This window comes from Eretmochelys imbricata, chromosome 17 (assembly GCF_965152235.1).
Source record: "Eretmochelys imbricata isolate rEreImb1 chromosome 17, rEreImb1.hap1, whole genome shotgun sequence".
In the NCBI taxonomy this organism is placed as follows: Eukaryota; Metazoa; Chordata; order Testudines; family Cheloniidae; genus Eretmochelys; species Eretmochelys imbricata.
Window position 1 is genome coordinate 2,305,918 of NC_135588.1, and position 20,452 is coordinate 2,326,369.

The 20,452-nt window shown below is 43.5% G+C and overlaps 1 protein-coding gene across 2 annotated transcripts in view; it reads left to right on the forward strand.

Annotated features, from left to right (window-relative positions):
• The window catches only part of TAOK1 (TAO kinase 1), a 98,269-nt gene that overhangs the window by 69,568 nt on the left and 8,249 nt on the right, over positions 1–20,452 (forward strand). For both annotated transcript variants that reach the window (XM_077836586.1, XM_077836588.1), the window contains exons 10-18: positions 1,351–1,432; positions 4,032–4,199; positions 5,085–5,288; positions 6,558–6,692; positions 8,551–8,787; positions 10,017–10,145; positions 12,045–12,248; positions 13,231–13,470; positions 18,813–19,025. In XM_077836586.1, the coding sequence (XP_077692712.1) occupies positions 1,351–1,432; positions 4,032–4,199; positions 5,085–5,288; positions 6,558–6,692; positions 8,551–8,787; positions 10,017–10,145; positions 12,045–12,248; positions 13,231–13,470; positions 18,813–19,025 (1,612 nt within the window). The remainder of the gene's footprint in view (positions 1–1,350; positions 1,433–4,031; positions 4,200–5,084; positions 5,289–6,557; positions 6,693–8,550; positions 8,788–10,016; positions 10,146–12,044; positions 12,249–13,230; positions 13,471–18,812; positions 19,026–20,452) is intronic.

Sequence of the window (20,452 nt, forward strand, 5' to 3'; positions counted from 1 at the left end):
TCGCTCCCAGAAGCGGCCATCATGGCCCCTGGGGCAGGGAGGCACGTGTCTTTGCATGCAGCTGCTCTCTGCAGGCACCGCCCCAGCAGTTCCTGTTGGCCACAGTTTCCCATTCCCGGCCAATGAGAGCTGCGGGGGCGGTGCTTGCAGGCAGGAGCAGTAGCGGAGACTCCTGCCTCTCCTCCCTCGGGCCTGCTGCCTGCCTCCAGCAGCGCACGGGACCAGGGCAGGCAGGGAGCCTGTCTTAGCCCCACTGTGCCATCGGATTTCTAGTGGCCAGAGATCACAGTCAATTGGCAGAGACTCCAGGATCGACCAGTCTATCGCAATCTACAGGTTGGTGGCCACTGGTCTAGATAATACTTGGTCCTACCATGAGTGCAGGGGACTGGACTAGATGGCCTCTCGAGGTCTCTTCCAGTTTAGTTAATGCCTGCAGCCTGGACAAGAGCTGGCATCTGGCCTGCCAGCGTCACAGTAGTGTTGTTTGCTAAGCTGCAGTCCTGCTGTTTGGATTGTAATGCAGTGTTGTGCACTTTTACAACTTTTTTAACCTCAGAGATGTTCTGATTACGTTCCCACACGTGATATTTCCAGAAAAGGTTCTGCTCATTTTATAGATTTTTTCTGACCAAAAAATACAAGAATTTAATTTGCTAAAAAACTTTAGAGGAAGAAAATAATCAAGTAATTACCTGGGTTTTTGTGGATGGAGAGAGAAAAAGAAAATCTGAAGTTCTATCATCTCGATGTCAGTAGTAACGTCTGTCGGAAAGTCTGTGTTTTAAATGAAGGGGCAGAATGTAGAGACTCAGCATCCAAAGAGATGTGAAAAATTCACTTACCCCTGTACGGCCACACTGCCAATGGATTTCAGAACATCTTGGAAGATGTGTCTGAGACATATAGGTATTGTGCTAATGCAGTGTGCTGGGGATTAAACTCACCTGGGCAGAGGGCAGGCACAAGGCCTGTGTGATAGTTGAATCTGATAGTTAAATTTGTCCCATCAAAATGAAACAGTGTTTTTACACCATTAATGATGGCATTCAGAGTCATGTGGGCCTTTAGATAACTGGTACAACATTTCCTTTCCTCTTGAATTGCACAATATTCTTGCATTCTTACTCTGAGCCAGTTTGGCAGTTGAGGTTAAAGGATCTACAGAGGAGACATAGAGTCTGGCTTGACTTAGATATGTTGGTTCAAGTGTTGAGGGGTTGGTTTTTGTTTTTTGGGGGGGAGGGAGTGGAGGGGTTGATTTTGCTACAGATGGTTCCTTAATGAGATGTTTAAAATGAAGAAGTCAGCAGTTAACTCAGTTAACATTTTTTTTCTCTCTTGTAATAGGTCTGATTATTTTCGAAACTTCGTAGATTCTTGCCTCCAGAAAATTCCTCAAGACAGGCCTACATCAGAGGAGCTTCTGAAGGTTGGCTTTCTTGTCCTGTCTTTTTTTTTTTTCCTTCGGATGGTATTAGAAAGAAAGGATTTTATGAAGTATAATGCTCTACAGCTCTTTTTCTTTCTCACCTGCTGCTCTTCTAGACCAAGGTTAAACAATGCTTTGTCTGTTATCCCTAATACCCTTAAGCTAAAGAACTAACCAGCTTTGTGGACTGCACTCTTTTTTGTAAGCATTTCTAATTTTACTACTCAGTGTCTGAAGCAGCTAGCTAGATGATTCAGTGATCCAGCCATATCTTCATAGTTACTAATGGAATATTCAGCAAGTGCCATAGGCTGACCATCAAATCTCTGTATGCCCTTTGGTTGCTATGCTTAATCCTGACAGAGCTATCGTGCATTGGTTAGCAAAATATCTTTCTTTACTTCTCCTCATCCTGTGCTATATACACCTTGCAGGCTTTTACACTATTCCAGCACCTATGTGCTTTATACATAGATTTGAAATGTACCCTCCAGCATGATCAAGTGGATTTTTCTCCCACATATTTCTTTTCTTGACACTGATGCATGTCACTTGTTTGCAGAGTTCCTCCTGTTATATTGCCTGGCTTCTTCTCCTTCTCCCCTCTCCCATGTGCTGTATATATTTAATCTCCTTTTCTCTAGTGGTGAAACACAGTAAGTGTCTTTAAATGGTTGCAATGAGCTGATGCATGCCTAAGCGAATATACTTATTTTGGCAATGTACTAGTAGGTATTGAGATGGCCTTACACAAATGTGACTTCTGTGGACTCCCTTGACAGTATCAAGTGGCATTTGTTTTGGTTAATTTTTCATTCTCCTTGTAAAAGCTATGGCATTGATTTTTCATCTTTTAATGTAATGGTGCTTTCTATTCAATACTTATGTTCCAAGTTCTTGCACTATCAGCACATGACTGCTGACAGCGCAGGTTTAGATGGTCATCTTTTTGTATGTTTTAATGCTTAAGTGATCATGAGGCTTTTCCTTTCTTTACATTTGCTAGGATTTTCCATTCAAAAAGTAAACATAATTCTCCACTGATGGGCTTAATGGGAGTGTAGCGAGCCATGTCAGAATTCTAAACTTCAGGTTTTTTTCCAACAATACACTTTTTAATTAAAGAAAATTGTGTTGAAAAATAAACGTTGGTGAATTTTATGAATATGTTCCTTCCCTATCTAAGTAGCAAACAGCTGTATGCCAATTAATAGGGACATGTAGGAAATATGACAAATGTTGGAAATTGCAGTACTGCTTTCCAAAATAACAGAATGAAACTGCTAGTATTGTTAATGCTGACTCATATCTATGGAGCACAGTTCGTCCGGAAGGCTGGTAAAACACCTTCAAACACACACAGATTAGTTTCCATTCACCTTCTGGCAAAATGCAACCATCAGTGCAGTGCAATGCAGCAAGTGAGAGATTGGGGGCAGGGACAGGTACTTGTACCTGGTGGTGTGCCCTGTTTAAGGGTCCTAGACACCATTTGACCCTTCCTCCCTCCAGGGTATAATAAAAGAGCTAATTTAGATTCAATTGAGAGTCTTGTTACATCACTGGGGATTTTTAAGAGCAGATTGGACAACCACGTGTCAGGGATGGTCTAGATCAGTGGTTTCCAAAGTGGAGTGCGCAAGACCATCCCTGGGGATGCGTGGCAGGAGGAGCGCTGCTGAAGGACCTCTGATTCTTTGATGGCACGCCGGCGGCAGCTCGGCTCTCCCCCGCTCCGTCTTGGGTGGCACGCTGGCGGCAGCTCAGCTCTCCCCTGCTCCATCTTGGGCGGCACGCGGGCGGCAGCTCTTTCTTTTTTTTTCTCCTTCCCTAGAGCTGGCCCTGGGGGTGTGCGATCCAAAGTTTGGAGACCACTAGCCTAGATAATACGTAGTCCTTCCTTGAGTGCAGGGGACTGGACTAGATGGCCTCTCAAGGTCTCTTCCAGTTCTATGATTGTAAGTCTTTCTAATAATCTGAGCAGCACAGCAGTTACAGAACTAAAAGTGAGAGGGAACCATAAATGTTCAAAACCTCTGTTTTATGTCTCATCCAAAAGAGCCATATGCTGAGTTTTAGATAAGTTACTCATTTGTCTAGAATAGGAAGAAGGCTGTTTAAAAAAATAAGTTAGTTAAGATCTTAAATGCCACTTAGCAACCAGGAGAGACAGAGCTTAACACCTTTAGTAAACATGATAGCTGGTTGTGATTGACTGACCAGCTAATGTGTTTTAAAGGTGTTACCACTCAGAAAAGACAGGGTTTAAGTGCTGTTTAAAATCAAACATCCTTTTCCTTAGTCTAGGCAAGGTCTCTGGAGGAAGAGTTCCACTGAACTGAGTTGCAGACCCTACTTTCCTGCAACATTTCTATATCCATGGATGTCTTTCGTCAAAGTACTGACCAGGCTCAACTCATCTAGGTTCTGAAATCTGATAAGACCCCAACCTGAGCTAGTATGGCTGTAGGCTACCTTCTTCTTCTACCTATTTAGGGAGGAGGAAGAAACACGACCAAAATTCATGAAGGTAGTTTCCAACCAAGTATGTGCACTGGGGATCTGAAATATTAGTCACCTGTCTGTGTGTGTTCTGCAGCACATGTTTGTTCTTCGGGAGCGGCCTGAAACAGTGTTAATAGACCTGATCCAGAGAACAAAGGATGCAGTGAGAGAACTGGACAATCTGCAGTATCGCAAAATGAAGAAGCTCCTTTTCCAGGAGGCACACAATGGGCCTGCAGTAGAAGCACAGGAAGAGGAGGAGGTAAGAAGAGCTAAGAGAGACGATGGATCTCTCAACGTGGGGATATTAATAATGATCATTAGGATTTAGAATAAACTCATCAAGATTAATGGAGGCTGTTCCTGTCATTCAGAGTTATTGCTGCAGGTTGGCTGCAGCCTCTGGCCTTGTCCACCCTTGATTCTAGCCAGCCACAACAGGGCAAACTCCTAATATAGGAAAGGAAAGCCAGGACTTGCACCTATTCTTGAAACCAGGATGCAAATCCTGGCATTCCTTGCCTTCATGAGGGGTTTGTGCTGGTGCACCTTCACTGGTCCCTGAAATAAGGGGTAATCGCAACCTAAGCAAGGCCACTGGCAGTCGTTATTGCATCAGTTACATCTGGATCATGTTTTGAAGGTTTTTTCACCTAACCATAAAGGGTAGAAACACACACTTCAAAAATAAATAAATAAAAAATTAAAACCTAGATTCTGGAGCACATGGTAAAACCACAAACCAGAGCCAAAGCCCAGTTCTCTCCTTCTGCAAAGGGGACATGAGTTAATTGTAAAAGTGCTGGCATTGCTCTTAGGGGAAGATAATACTGCTGTCAAAACAGTTACTGGGGACACAGTATTGCTGATTCACTGTCGAGTTTAACTTCCTAGCGTGCTCCCTTCTGAAAAGAATCTGATAGCAGCCAGGTTAATCTTGCAGCAGATCTCTTCTGTCCCCACCATTCCTGCAGGAGAAACATTTAGTAGCACATGTCTGAAGAGTGGGCAGCTGCAGTGACTTGGCAGGTGGATGCCGGTATAAAGGCATCTCAATAATATATTGTTTGGCAAGATTGATAACTTTACAGTTGCGATGGACTGTTTTATTTTAAAGATGGTAACCAACTATTTTTCCTCCCCTTAGGAGCAAGACCATGGCATTGGCAGGACAGGAACAGTGAACAGTGTTGGAAGTAATCAGTCCATTCCCAGTATGTCCATCAGTGCCAGTAGCCAAAGCAGTAGTGTTAACAGTCTTCCAGATGCCTCCGATGACAAGAGTGAGCTCGACATGATGGAAGGGGACCACACTGTGATGTCAAATAGCTCTGTCATCCATGTAAAGCCTGTGAGTGCTAGCTTTCTAGCCAGACCAGCTTGAATGAGGCTGTGATTTCACTTGGTGTGAATGGTGTAGTGTGTGCAGGTTTTGGTTTGGTATTAGAAGAGGCATAAATCATTGCTTCCTATCTCGCAACATAGTAATGCAGATTTTAAAATTTTGTACCAAAGGATTAATGTGCATTCAAAAGAAGTCCTCGTCAGAAGGCTGACGTAAAACTTTTTAAAAAGCCTGTTTTTTTAAATTAGCTGCATGGCAATTTTGTGTTAGTTAAATTGTTTCAAAACCAGTTTGGGATTGCCCATTGGGAATTGGTTTATTTAGTGAATGCCCTGGGCTTATCGAGTGCTGTTTTACAGGGCAAAAGCTGTAAGTGTTCTTCCTCCTTTTTACTTCCTCATTAGTGGATTCTCAAATACTAGACCCACAACAGTGGCAGAGAACTGTTCCTGAACCACCCAGCTTCCCATTACTTGACTGAATTTTTAATTAATGAACCAAGTTACACAGGAAAAGAATTGCAGCATTCTGAGCATGGCATGCTGTGAAACCACTTCCCTTGCTTACCTTGGAATGATGAAGGATCAGCAACAGTCTCTCTTTTTGAACCATGCTGCTCTTACTACACAGAGGTCATGATACACTTTTCAGACTCATATGTTTTCATAGTTAATGGTGGGAGTGGCTGTAATTTTTTCTTTAATAAGATATAGAACAAGGATATATGCCTTTCCTCAGGCAGTTGATTAGCATATGCCATAGTTAATTACCAATTGCCTGATGATGAATCATAGATTCAAAACATAAACATATAGAATATGACATGGCAAATCAAACGTTTGTTTTTCTTTGAGTGTTTCTACAGTTAGTTAAATTAACCTCATTATCTGGCATGATTGTGAAGAAGGAGCTTGTCCGGCTGGCTGGGTTAAGATATTATCTGCTATGTAGTGTGCTGGTTGGAAGTAGCCTGTTGAACATCTCAATAATTTGTTTCCCTTTATTATTTTTTCCACTCTCACTGGTGAGCAAGTCGCTTTCCTCTTAGCCATAACAATGTGAAATGAAATTTCAGCTTCCTAAGTTCCAGGGTCAAGGGTTCTGTTTTCTATACTATATTTTCAGCTGGCTTATTGTCAGCAGTTGCCTTTCAGGACTAGTGCATCTGATGCATTTTTGCTTCTATTTTCTTAAGGTTGTCTTTGAAGCATGACAATCTGAGTAACATGGATTCTCCTTATTCACTCTACTGTTAATATTTCTCCCACTGTTAAGGAGGAAGAAAATTACAGAGAAGAGTCTGATTCTAGAACAAGGACATCAGAACCACAGTCTCCACCCCAAGTATCTCGCCACAAGTCACATTACCGCAATCGAGAGCACTTTGCTACTATACGCACAGCATCACTGGTAGGTTTAGTTTTTTCTGTTGCTTAAATTGTATAAGCATGATGAATTTGGAGGTTTAGCTATAATGTTACTTCCAGCTTTTAGGATTTCATCAGAATGTGAAGTGTCATCATACACTCAAAAATGTTATCACAAAAATAGTTAGAGCTACCTTACTAACATAAATATAACCCCCAGCTTATTTATTTTCAAAAACAATGCCTAGTAGTACATAGGGAATCTGCAGCATCAAATGGCTTATAGTTTCATGCCACAAAAGCAAGTATTCCCATCTAAATTTTACACCCTAGTTTCTGTATGTGTACACTGAATGCACGTATAGGTTAGTCAGCTGAACCAGTTCTCCTTAATACAGGAATAAGATTGGCAGTCCAGTATGGTGTTTCCATTATTGCATTGCTGTGAAGCCATGCCATAGATCAGGGGGTTTCACAACAAAACTTTTAGTGGCTTCAGTGTGGCACCACCAACTCTTGCTGGTGGCCGCTCTGACAAATTTTCTTAAAATACTTAATTAACTTTAGGAAAAACAAATAAATAAATATGCACATACACATGTCCAAATCATTGTAATTTATATATGTAGGTTTTTTGCAGATTCTATAATAAAAATAATGTACAATTGTATTTTAGTGTACCTGGCCCCTGCTGCCTCCCCTGGCCCCCCATCACCTCTAACCCTGCTGCTTCCCCCGGTCTCCCACAGATCCCCATGGCCTCCACTGCCTCCCCCAGACTACTCATTGTCCCCCTGAACTCCGCCTTTTCCTTCCTCTCCTCCCCCCATTGCCATGAGCTCCCTTCTGCAGCCTTGCACCCCAGGCTCTTGACCATGGTGCCTGGTAAGGCTGGCCCAGATGAAGCCCAGTGCCCCACGACTGGAGCTGGTGGAGTGGGGGGAGGGGTGTCCTGAAGCCTGGAGTTGCTGAAGCTCATCCCTGGAGTCCCACGGCTGAAGATGGGGGAGGGGGCTGAAGGCTCCCCCCAGCCCCTGGGCGCTGCTTTGCCCCCTCCTGCATTTCTGCCCAGGAGGCTGTCATGGCTGCAGGAAAACCCCCTGGTGGTTACCTTTGAGAAACACTGATCTAGATCTTGCAAAATTTAAAGTGTATCTGTAAAATGGTCACTAGCCAGCATTTTTCACAATACAAATTGATGACTTTCCTTAATTTTTACTAGTGAAATGCAGAGAACTTTTAACCCGTCTATAACTGGACTCATGATTTTCCAGCATAAACATTAATATTGAATGCATTTGAGGTCTCATCTTCTGTGCCTCTGGTGTTGGAGAGGTGAATAGCACCATATAAAATGGGGTCACATTTATAAAAGTTTAGGCCTCGAAATGAGACACATAGTGGCCTCTGTGCTAAACACTTCTAGACTTTTGAGAATATGTTATGTTAAACCATATTTAGCTGAGATTACAGCTATTGCAGAAATACTGCTCTAAGCTAAAAAAGAAAGCAAAGTCACGCTTTAAGTGTTTTGCTAGTACAGGGTGCTACCCTTCGCCTCTGTGAAGTTTTTTCCTCAGTAGAAACCCACTTGAAAACAGTGTTTCGTTAAAATACAAAATAAAGATGGCAATGCGCTCTCACTCTCTCACTCATTTTTAGGCATTGTTAACAACTAAAAGAAGCCCAGTAGGGACCTATTCTTTTGTGTGTTACAGTAGAAAGAGAAGGCTCTCTCTCTTAGTCAAATCGGTTTTTAGCTGTCTGCCCCTGAAACGAGTGCTCTTCTTTCCAACAAAGTTACACATCATTATTGAATCCTTTTATTGTGTAAATCGAAGAATGCTGAAAAACAGATTAAGATGCATTAACTTTTTATCCTGCTGTGGTTGTCTTACTAGGTGACAAGGCAAATGCAGGAACATGAACAAGACTCTGAGCTCCGAGAACAGATGTCTGGCTATAAACGCATGAGACGGCAGCACCAGAAACAGCTGATGGCACTGGAGAACAAACTGAAGGCAGAGATGGATGAGCATCGCCTCAGGTTGGACAAAGATCTTGAAACGCAGCGCAATAACTTCGCTGCAGAAATGGAAAAGCTAATTAAAAAACACCAAGCAGCCATGGAGAAGGAGGTAGGGGATTAAGATTTAGAGACTGGTCTATGTTTGTTAATTACATTGAATTGTCCACTTCTCCTCACTGAAGAAGAGATGACATTGTAGTCTCTTACGTGTCTGTTTTCAGGAGCCAAGCAAATTGATAATTAGAAAAAGGCTAATACATCACCTCCTTACACTAAGGGGTTTATGTAACTAGAGGAAAGGTATGTCCTGCATCACAGTGCATTGTACTAAATGTTAGCATACTGAGCCCAGAAAGAATTACAGTAAGGATTTTCCTTTCTGTTGTCCTGTATCCTTTGTCTTCTTGATTTTGTGTATGTTTTAAAAGTGAATTAAGTGCATTCTTCAGAAATGACCAGAAATCTTAGTAGTAGAATAGCACTCTTGCCTTGTATGACTCCTGTTGGGAGTTCTAATTCAGATAAAATGATCCTACACAGAAATGTATCAGTTGTGCTTAGAATGGTCATACTTTTATTTGTGTATGAATATACTGTTTTGTTAACAAATCATGATGGACTAGTGCCACCAGCGAAGATGGTTGGTGACAATTCTTTACGTGTTCTTATCGTTGGTCACTGGGTGGAACTATTCCAGTCTATATCGATCTTTATACCATGCTTATCATCCTAGTGTCTGAGGGTATGTCTACACTGCAAAAATAACAAAAGCCAGGGCAGCAAATCTCAGAGCCTAAGTCTACGGACTCAGGCTTGCGCTATGGCACTAAAAATAGCAGCGTAGACATTCCTCCTCGGGATCTGAGACCCACTCCCTTTGCCGGCTTGCAGAGCCCAAGCTCCAGCCAAAGCAAGAATGTCTGCGTACTCCTTTTAATGGCCTAGCGCGAGACCGAGTCTGCAGACCTGGGCTCTGAGACTCACTGCTGCAGCATTTTTTTTCTTTTTTTTAAACAGTGTCCTTCTACCCTGAGTGTCTCTCTACGGCTTTCCCTGTCATAGGGGAGTCGACTTCATTACTAGTTTAAAAGTAAGCTAGAGCTTAGGTCTAAGTGGTAAAGCACTGAGTAAAGACTGTCAATGGGTGCATTCATGGGGGGAAACTGAGAAATGAGAGAGAGCAGATTTTTGCACAGTCTTGATTCTCTTGGAAAGGCGTGGTGAGTATATGTTAAAGGTGCAAAGCAATAGCAATTCGCATGGGGTCTGAAATGGAAGTGGAGATCTGTTAAACTGTTTGAGTCACAGAAATTCATTGGGTTTTGTCTTCTGGTGTAGGCTAAAGTGATGGCCAATGAAGAAAAGAAATTTCAACAACATATTCAGGCCCAGCAAAAGAAAGAACTGAACAGCTTCCTGGAGTCCCAGAAGAGAGAATACAAGCTCCGTAAAGAACAGCTCAAAGAGGTAACCCCTCTGTTATGAGAACAATAAAGTACTAATTGTACTAATACAATTGTATTTGTATGATAAATTGTACTAGTACACAACTCCTAGAATCAAGAGATGCCAATATGTTGCAAAGTAATTTTTAATCTGATCATGGCAAATTCTGTATTGTGATTCCAGTCAGACGCTTACTGAAGACGTCACTTGTAATGTTTGTCATTGATCTTAAAACAAAGTGTGTGTTTTTATGCTTATCCACATAGTTGTCTACTGAAATGCAGGTTTGTCCATTCTTTAATACTGTTTCCCAGTTTAGCGCCCGCCAAGGTGCTTACAAACTTAAGAATGCTAGGGAGTGAGAGAGTAGTTTAGGAAAGAGAGTTCTCACTGTTAAGAGGTAAAGCAGCATACTATGGAATATATCTTATAGCGGCATCTCTTGTAAATAGAAGACCATTCACTATTGTAATTAGTGAAATTTTTCATCACTGGGTTATCGATACCTCTATTGGATAAGCAGGAATGTAGAGCAGTGAAGGTGAACTCTTGAAGTTTTGCTAAAGAATAACTTCTATAAGATGGTAAAAGGAGTGGGAGAAGCTATTTAGGGTAAATAACCACTGTATTATTTTGAAAATCGTGATCTTCATCAGCTCCATAGGGACCTATAGGTGCAGACTTCCTGGTTCCTTTTACAGACTGACATCAAACCACCACTGAGTTTTTGAAAGAGCCATTTAATTCTAAACTATTAACTCCTGTGATTCAACTTTGGAACTAGCAGTTAACAAATCCAGAAACAAATAATCCCCAACATAGCTATTCCCCGGGAAGGAGAAGCCTGGGAAGTAGTAGGTCTGAGAGACCTGTAAAGCTGTGATGGGTTGGAATCTTCCTCTGGTCATACAATAGATAGTATTTAAAGAACAATGCCCTATGATGTGTTGACTCTCCTTGATAAAATACAGTGGCATTCTGTGTGGTATTAACTCTTTTATATGTGGGGACTAGTCTAATAACAGTACTGGTCCATCTAGTATGTATTACTTCTCAAATTATAGGGAGAGCTTGTGTAAACAGACTAATTCCTGACTTTGTCAAAGTTGTTTTTGAATTGAAGGGTGTCTCAAATTTAGCATCCAAGTTTGAAAACATGGCCAATCATCTCTCCTATTTACTGCCTTATACTGTTTCTTTGTAAATTATGGGTCCTTGATAACTGAGTCCTGCCTTGGGACTTAAATGTATTATAAATATCTCTATGTAATGGCCCCAAAGCACTTAAGCATGTTCTTAAGTGCTTTGCAAGGTCAGGGCCTATATAAACAATATTGGTAAATGACATCGGATGAATTTGTCCTGGTCCCATTGTCATCCCAGCTGTGATATGTCAGTGTCTAGGTCATATACTTGTATGTATGTATAAATCTTAAACCATTGCATTGGAAGTTGGAATGAGATGGAAAGGTTTTTTCCCTCTGGAGAGGCCAATAGAAGTGCCTCATAAATTGGAATTTACACGAATACAAGTAGCATTACATCATCAGTGATAGAATATATTATTCTCAAGCTTTTGTATCCTTTTACACTTGTCTAAAGGAAACTCAAAGGCAAACCAATGTTTTGAAGTTAACTTAAAATGAAAGACTCAAGAAAATATACAGTTAAAGCACAAAATTCAACTGCCAGACTCAAGAAAATGTACAGTTAAAGCAGCCAAAATTCAACTTGTCCCCTGGAATCGCCATAGATATGCAATATCATACACTTTGCTGAGAGTTCTGCAATATCTGGGCACAAGAGGACGAAGTAACACAGCCTAACTGAAGTGTAGTTGATTATGCAGATCAGCACAGTTGTTCAGTGTCAAACAGCTTAACGTGATTATTCTGAAATTAATTATCCTGGTCTTGTCAGGAGCTGAATGAAAACCAGAGCACTCCAAAGAAGGAGAAGCAGGAGTGGCTCTCCAAACAGAAGGAGAACATTCAGCATTTCCAGGCAGAGGAGGAGGCCAACTTGCTGCGGCGCCAGAGACAGTATTTGGAGCTGGAGTGCCGTCGCTTTAAGAGAAGAATGCTTCTCGGGCGCCATAACCTGGAACAGGACTTAGTTCGGGAGGTGAGAGAGCAGGGGAGGAGTAAAAACCCATGAACCATGTTAGTCCCAGATACACCATATAGGACACCTACTGTGTAGCCAAAACCCTGTGCTTGGTACAGGATGTGGTGTTGCCTGATCTAGGGTGACTCTTTTAGTAGACCAGTTTAAATGGGCGCATTGTGGTGAAAACCAACATGCCAGTTTAATGGATCATTTATTGTCAAAGTCTCACTGCTATACGTTATGTAGGGAAGTGTAAACAAAAGCAAATGGATAATAGTGGACAGCATTAAAGACCTCTTTAGAAAGCGTCTACTATGGTTAATGCTACGATTTTGTCATGGAGGTCGCAGAAATCATGGAATCCATGACTTCCAGAGACCTTCATGACTTCAGCCTGTGGCAGCTGGGAACTTTGAGCTGCAGTGAGTGGCGGGGATACCCCACAGCTCTCTGCTTCCGTGGGCCACAAGCTCCAAACCGCTGTGAGTGGTGGGGCTCCAAGCCGAAGGCGGCGGGGGATCCTGGAGCTCTGAGCCCCCATGGGCGGTGGGGCCCCCAAACTCCAAGCCAGGGCCTGCCCAGCTACCGCAGGCGGTGTAGGGACCCCGCAACTCCCCATTTTGTCAGGATGTTTTTAGTAAAAGTCATGGACAGGTCGCGGGCTTCCATAAATTTTTCTTTATTGCCCGTGACCTGTCCATGACTTTTACTAAAGATATCTGTGACAGAATCTTAGACTTAACTGTGGTAAATTGGAATTGTTTAGCAGCCATGACAGAAAGAAGCAATGTGAAGTGATTTATTTTTTGACCACCTTTCCTAATATTTTATACCTGATACCTACCACAAGTAAGTTGCAGAAAAACCCTGGTGTACCATCTAAATTGCTTTGGGTGTGCTTTGGTAGAACCATTGAAATGCACTGCGGTGAACGTGATCCCAATTAAGCTAGGTACACAAATAACTCACGGCAATTAATTCTCGCTCTGTGGCTCAGGAGTTAAATAAAAGGCAGACGCAGAAGGATCTGGAGCACGCCATGTTGCTGCGACAGCATGAGTCTATGCAAGAACTGGAGTTCCGCCATCTCAATACCATCCAGAAGATGCGTTGCGAGCTGATCAGGCTTCAGCACCAAACTGAGCTCACAAACCAGCTGGAATACAACAAGCGACGAGAGCGTGAGCTAAGGCGTAAGCATGTCATGGAAGTTCGACAGCAGCCTAAGAGTCTGAAGGTATTGCGTAATATTGGAGCGTGATCGAGATGGGGAGGGGGAGTAAACAGGCCATGTTTTGTGCTCCCAGGCACAGTGCAGTGCAGGGCTGGTCTACCCAACAGTTACAACTATGTCACAGTGTCAAGCACCAGCATGGTTCCAGTTTTTGGTGTATGGGAGTCCTTAAGGTCTTTAACCATGTTCTGTAACTGGGCTAAAGCCCTTTGCACCACACTGCCAGCCTCTCCTTCTTTAAGGTCTTTCATGAAGCTCAGTTATTCAAGGAGGTTTAAAACTACATAAGGAAAAGGAGGACTTGTGGCACCTTCGAGACGAACCAATGTATTTGAGCATAAGCTTTCGTGAGCTACAGCTCACTTCATCGGATGCATACCGTGGACACTGAATCCATCCGATGAAGTGAGCTGTAGCTCACGAAAGCTTATGCTCAAATAAATTTGTTCGTCTCTAAGGTGCCACAAGTCCTCCTTTTCTTTTTGCAGATACAGACTAACACGGCTGCTGCTCTGAAACCTATAACCACATAGTACATGTCTTTATTCTATTAAAAAAGCAACTCTTCACAATGCCTGCATTACTTAACCAAGCAACCAGATGATCTTGCTATCTTAACTTTCATCCTTCCCCACCCACCGCCCCATTGTTTCCCATAATCATCTATTGTTCTTCCCGTAATTAACGATTGTAAAATTTTCAAGACAGGCACTCTGGGCCAGATCCTTAACAGGTGTGCATTGGCATAGTTTGATTGATTTCATTTGAGCAGCACCACTTTATAGCAGCTGAGGCTCTGGTCCTGTCTGCTTTTGTTCTAAATGGGGCTATGCATATATGTTGAGCTACGTAAATAATGGGACGTGGCTAAGGTCCCCATGACACCATATGTATTGGCAGTAACTGGATCCCATCACTGGGTTGTACTTGTGCTGCAGGCAGGCCCCTACTTACACCATCCCTCACTTCTTTAAAAAGATGCTGCTCAGCAGCTGCAATTCGGCTTCCCTTTTAAAAGGGTTAAATTCTATTAGAAGTTGGATTTTAAATATTTTTATCCTTGCAGGCCCCCACCCCCCCACCCCGGTCCCTACCCCCGCCCAAAATAATCCACCCTTCTATCATGAAGGAATCATTTTGAAAGCCTAATTTTGCTGCTGCACATGGAAATAAAATATGAACAAGCTCTCCAGCTAACAGGCTATGGATGTGCTCCCCTTAGTAGTGTCGGTGGACAAGCAAATGCAAATAAAAAATATTAACCAATGCAACATCAGAGGGGAAAAGAATTTAATGATAACCCGCCTCATGTTCTGTCCTGTGCTTACGCTGGTGTCTGAGCAGAACTGTCGTGCGTCTGTCATGGAGGCTGTTAGTATTTACATTATAAGCCCATCTCTTCATCCATAGAAGTCCCGTTGTCTCATGGGAGGTGCTTAGCGAATGGGATATAAGTCCCTTCACATCGCTGCCTGGTCCTGTGCAGAAGGAAACTCCTTCACTCCACCCAGGATTTCAGCTGTGCCCAGAGCAGAATATGCCGTGTGCCTTACGGAGCATGGGGTTCCTTTGTTGCTCTAGGTCTGTGGGAGTCGTGATTTGCCCATCTGACTCAGTTCACACCAACTGTAGGTTGTTTTCTTGACAGAAATTGTCTGGAAAATAACCACCTTGGAAACAGTACTTCTGCAGTGAAAAGAAATGATTTATCAATCTCCTGATATTCAATAGTTAAAACCTGACTGCTGACCACAGGGGACCATCTGATCAGTGTGTTCCGAATCTCCAAGGGTATAGCCCAGAAATAGCTGATGACTTCACAAAGAAGCAGTCCTGCATTATGAGCTGAATAAAACTGAAGCAGCTGCATTAGGTTGATCCTTCTGAAGCTAACAATGAATTGTGGCTCCCCAAGGGGATATGGTACAGCACGAGCAGACAATGTGTCCATATTCATTCCCTCCCTGAAATTGGCCCCTGGTTGGCAGTTACAGCAGAGAAGTCAAGGGACCTGACTGGGTCATGGAGACTGAACTCCCTTACAGGTCATCCCCACAGGGCAGGCTCAAGCATACTGGCAGGGAGTGTGGGAAGCTTACACTGCTGCATGTGCTCTACCTGCTTTGTGATTAATGAAGGACTTCAGAGTCCAGAGCAGTCAGTCCAACACCTTTTGCCAGCACTGAATCTGTGTACACATAACACTAATAGTGAAGACCGTTGGAATAACGATACTGCTTGAAGTCCAATACTTGCTTTATTGGAATTGTTCACTAGAATTAACTCTTTCCCTCACTTCTGAACAGTGCATGCACATGGTTTATTGGCTGCCGTTGTTACCTAGATTCTCTCTTCAGCGACGTTTTCTTTTATTAAAGGGCCCAAGTTACAGGGCTCTCCTTTGCTGCTTACTGACTCTTTTTATACTGGCAGTAAGGTTTTCACAATCAGATGTCTGTTTGTAGTCATTGGCTGCTCCTGAAGGAATGGTAACTAGAAGTAATCCTTTAATGAAAAGTTCTCTGTTATAATTATTCTGAGTGTCTTACTTGTTACCCTCTTTCTGGTAACTCACAATGCAAGACCAACATGATCCAGTCATAAACCTGACTGGAAAACTTACCTTTGCCTCTGTTTCCTGTTGTTAAAGCCTTTGCATTGGAAAGTTATAAATAAAGTCTGGTGTACAAGAGAAACTTCACAGAAAGTGAGGAGAAATGCATTGCGACTCCCTGGCTGTGACCAAGTCTTCGATAGAAATGCATGGCCTACAAGCACTTCCCTGCAGGGCAGGGGTAGGGAGAGCAGCCAGAAGGGCTTTCGTGCAGGGAAATAGCTTTTGGTTAATTTAGAAAGAGTAAAAGTCCCGTCTTCCCCTCTGTGATACGTGTGTCAGCGAAATAGAAAGAGAGTGCATGCAGGCATTCTGCACCAGGGAATCAGGGTGTTCTTTGGAAACCAGGCCAGTGTTTCTCACATGCGGCCACCAGAGGCTTTTCTTGTGATTAGGGCCTCCGAGGCAGTAACTTCAGGGCGGGGGGTGGTTTGCAAGCAGTGGCCCCTTCCCCAGGGCCACCAGCGGAGGTTGGGTCCTGCCCTCTCCGGAGCCAGAAATGCCAGAGGAGCAGGCAGCCAGTGAGTTCCCCACTTTTCTGGGGGCGGTGAGAGTCAGGCTTCAGCCCCGGGTGGTGGGCAGCAGGCTACAGTCTTGGGGTTTGGGGCTGTGGCTCTGGACCCCAGCAGAGGTGCTGCCCCATGGCTCACTGCCCCTCCCACTTCCTCCCCCACCCCCGGCATCACCCCTGGTTCCTGCTGCTGCCTCATCCCTCCATCATCCCTGACCCCTGCTGTCTCCCTGCTCACTTCCCCATCCAGGGCTTAATTTGTGCCCTGACTTGCCAGGGCTGAGTAAGAATGCTGTGAAAAGTGATATTAACAAACATACAAATATTACTTTTCACAGCAGCAGACTCACTAGCTAGCAAGTCTTAAAAAAAAGAGGGGGGGCACCTTATTTGTGTTTCTATTCTGTGTAGATCCAGTAAAGAATAGAAACAATTGTACATGATTTTTATTATTGAGTCTACAAAAAACCTCTACCTAAATAAATTATGGATCTGTGCATATTTGTGCATATGGATCTGTGCATATTTGTGCATATGTGATCTGTGCATATTTGTGCATATGGATCTGTGCATATCTGTGCATATGGATCTGTGCATATTTATTTGTTTTTCCTGAAGTTAATTAAGTGTTTTAGGAAGAATTGTCAGAGCATCCACCAGCAAGAATTGGTGGCCGCACTCTGAGGCCACCAAAAATTTTGTTGTGAGAACCCTTTAGGCAGTGAGGTATTAAGGAAATATAGAACAGGGCCCGAGCTATTTTATGCTCCCACGGGGCCCTTCTAGGTAGCCACAAACGCTGTGCTTTACCTGCCTCTATGGCAGCTGAACCAACTCCAGCACTGCTTAGTAGAGTGGCTGACAGTCGGGAGGTGCTAGTAAAAGCAGCTGTCTTCCCTGTCCAGGTGCCAGGGCTTCTCCATGGAACGGGGCGGAAATCCATTCCCACCCCTGCTACTGTATTGCTACAGCACCTTTAAACATCAGACCCATGGAGGGACTGACCGTGCAGCCCAGAGTCAGTGCTCTGTGTTGCCACTGCTGAAACCTCTGATTTTGTTCCCAGCCTTTCTGTTCTTCTCCAGTCTGGCAGGGGCTGGGAGCGTTTCTAGGTTTCATCTTCCTTCCTTGGAGTGAATGCCATGTGTAGCTTAGCTGTGACATCTCAGAGGCTGTTCCTTGTTTGGCTAAAGCGAATCCCATCCAGTGCTCAGGTGGAAGGGTGGTAACCATAGTAATAATTGTAGAGCATGTCCCAGCTCAGGATCTCAAAGCACTGTACAGGTCCCTTGTGAGGATGGTAAGGATGAACCAGATGCGAACACTGAAACACAGAGAGAATTAATTTACCCAAAGTTACACAGCAAGTCAGAAGCAAATCCAGGTACTTAACCCTATCTAATGACTCCTAATCTTTTGTTTTCAGTGCTAACTGACACTTCTTGACAACGCATAGAGCTTTGGGTGCAAAAGGAGAGCACAGGAATGACCTTGGGTCTCCAGCAGGTGCCTCGAAGGGGGTGGGGGAGGGACTTGTATATTTAAGTGTTTGTTAGATTAGGCAGGATACTACTACATATGACGACTCCCTCTTCCAGATATAAAATATGGGTCCCCTGCTAACCAAGTAATGTCACCAAACCAGTACTGGTCAAAATTTTCCTTGATAAAATAATGCTTTACTGCAAACCCTTATGAAAGTAAGGTCCTAGCATCAGAGGTTAAAATACAAATTTCCTTCATTGAATCCTAAATAAAAAATGATCTCTCTGTACACAAAATATTCCTAGTTTGCGTTTTTCACAGCAATAAATCCAGGCACAGCCATGTGTAAGTAGGGCTTTAACTGCTAATAACTATTACTCCTATCACACAAGAAGTCTTCTTGAAAAGCAACACCAAGGACTGAATCCAGTCCAGTGGCAAATGGGTCCCTTTGTGTAGTGACAGCTGAATGTAGTCTGGAGCTTTGGTAGAAAAGTGTCATCTGTATTCTAATTGTTTTGCACACCAACAAAATGTAACTAGCAAAGTGGCAAAGCAGCTGCAGCAGCATGATCTCTGTCTCTTGTGTGCTCATCACTTTACTCTTCACACTTTTTATATTCATATACATTTGTGGGATTTGTGAACTCCTACCCTTGAATATGGAATGAAATATCACTGAATATATTGCTTCCATCTTTGACATATGCTGGGTTTTTTCCTCCTTCTCTCTAGTCTAAAGAACTACAAATAAAGAAGCAGTTTCAGGACACATGCAAGATCCAAACCAGACAGTACAAAGCACTGAGAAACCATCTGCTGGAGACCACACCAAAGAGTGAACACAAAGCTGTCCTGAAACGGCTCAAGGAAGAGCAGACCCGGAAACTGGCCATCCTAGCTGAGCAGTATGATCACAGCATCAATGAAATGCTCTCAACACAAGCTGTGAGTGCCTCTGAGACCTAGTATACATATGCTCAGCCCAACATATCAGTTTGCATTTTGACCTGTGGTCACCCTGACAGCAGGGTTGTTTTCTTCCTTTGCCACACATGCAGCACCCAGATTCAGATCCCAGACTTAGTCCTTCATATCCTGCAGAAGCAGCCTTCAAATCCCGAGGAAATACTCACTACCCACTTCAGTCAGTCCTGAGTTACCATGACAGAGGTGCATAGTAAGTGTTTCCTTTTAATCTGAGGGCTGCATTTGCACCAAGCCTGCATCTTTGAATTCAGCTGCTTCTTATGGAGCACCAATATGCTACTTCAACCTGGCCTTTTAGTCGGTTAAACGCTTCTAGATATAAACCTGAAATGATATGGACACTCACGTTGAAAGCTTAGTAAATGCCATTTTAACTAATGACTATTCACTATATGCATAATACTTCGGGTCCCTGCTGTAACTGCATTAGAATTTTCTTTTCATATCCTTAGTGCAGTGGCTCCTAACCTTCCTTGTTTTGAGACCCCTTTGACACGGATCAGCAGATGGTGCGCTCCTAGCTGATCATAACTGCTTGCTCTAGGTCCTAGCACAGTGGCCCCTGTATCTCCTTTTCCTGTTCATCCTCCTCTTGAATTTATTTTTCTCTTTATTTGCCTTTGCTCACCCTCTCCTCTCATTCCAACCCTATCAGAAGCTTATGCTGCTTGCTTTTGGGAAGGATATGTTGATGGCTTCATAGGCTGGGCCCGATGTGTCTACCTGCTGGGGCTGAGTCTGTGGGAGCGGAGAATAGAAGTTTGGACGAGTACGTTGCTACCTGAGCCTGCAGCCCTGGACATTGCTTCCTGTGTTGGGGAGTACTGGGGAGCAGGAAGGAAAGCAAGAGGCTGCCCACTGCTTTAAGAGCAGATTTGCAAGGGAATGTTGTGAATCTGGGCTCATGCAGCTTTTCCTGCCCTCTCTGCTTTGCACTCAAGAATGGCACTCCCACGCTGGGTAACGCGGCCTTAGTGTAGGCATGGTGAGAGTTAAAGCTCATGGTTGTGTAACTGGCTTGAGGCTGTTAAGCTGTGCTGCTAGTTACTGTTCTGCATTGGCAGGGAGGTGTGCTAGGAGCCGTTTCCCATCTTGAACTAGGATTCTGTGCAAACGTCCAGTAAATCTGGCATTCCATTTAGCCACTTGTATGCAACACAGGAGAACTTTTCTTTTTCTAAGCTTCCCACAAGCGAGAGCTGTAGATGTTAGTGCCATTTAGCCAGCCTTCAGCTCTCCCTGTAGGGGGCCAGAGCTGTTCAGAGGCCACTCTGTAGTGCAGCTTGCGGCAGCATTGCCATCTTACTGCCCCCAGTGTTTGTCACTGTGTGTTCCCTGTTCACTGAAAGTGGATACAATAGAAGGCAATTGTATTGCTAAGAAAA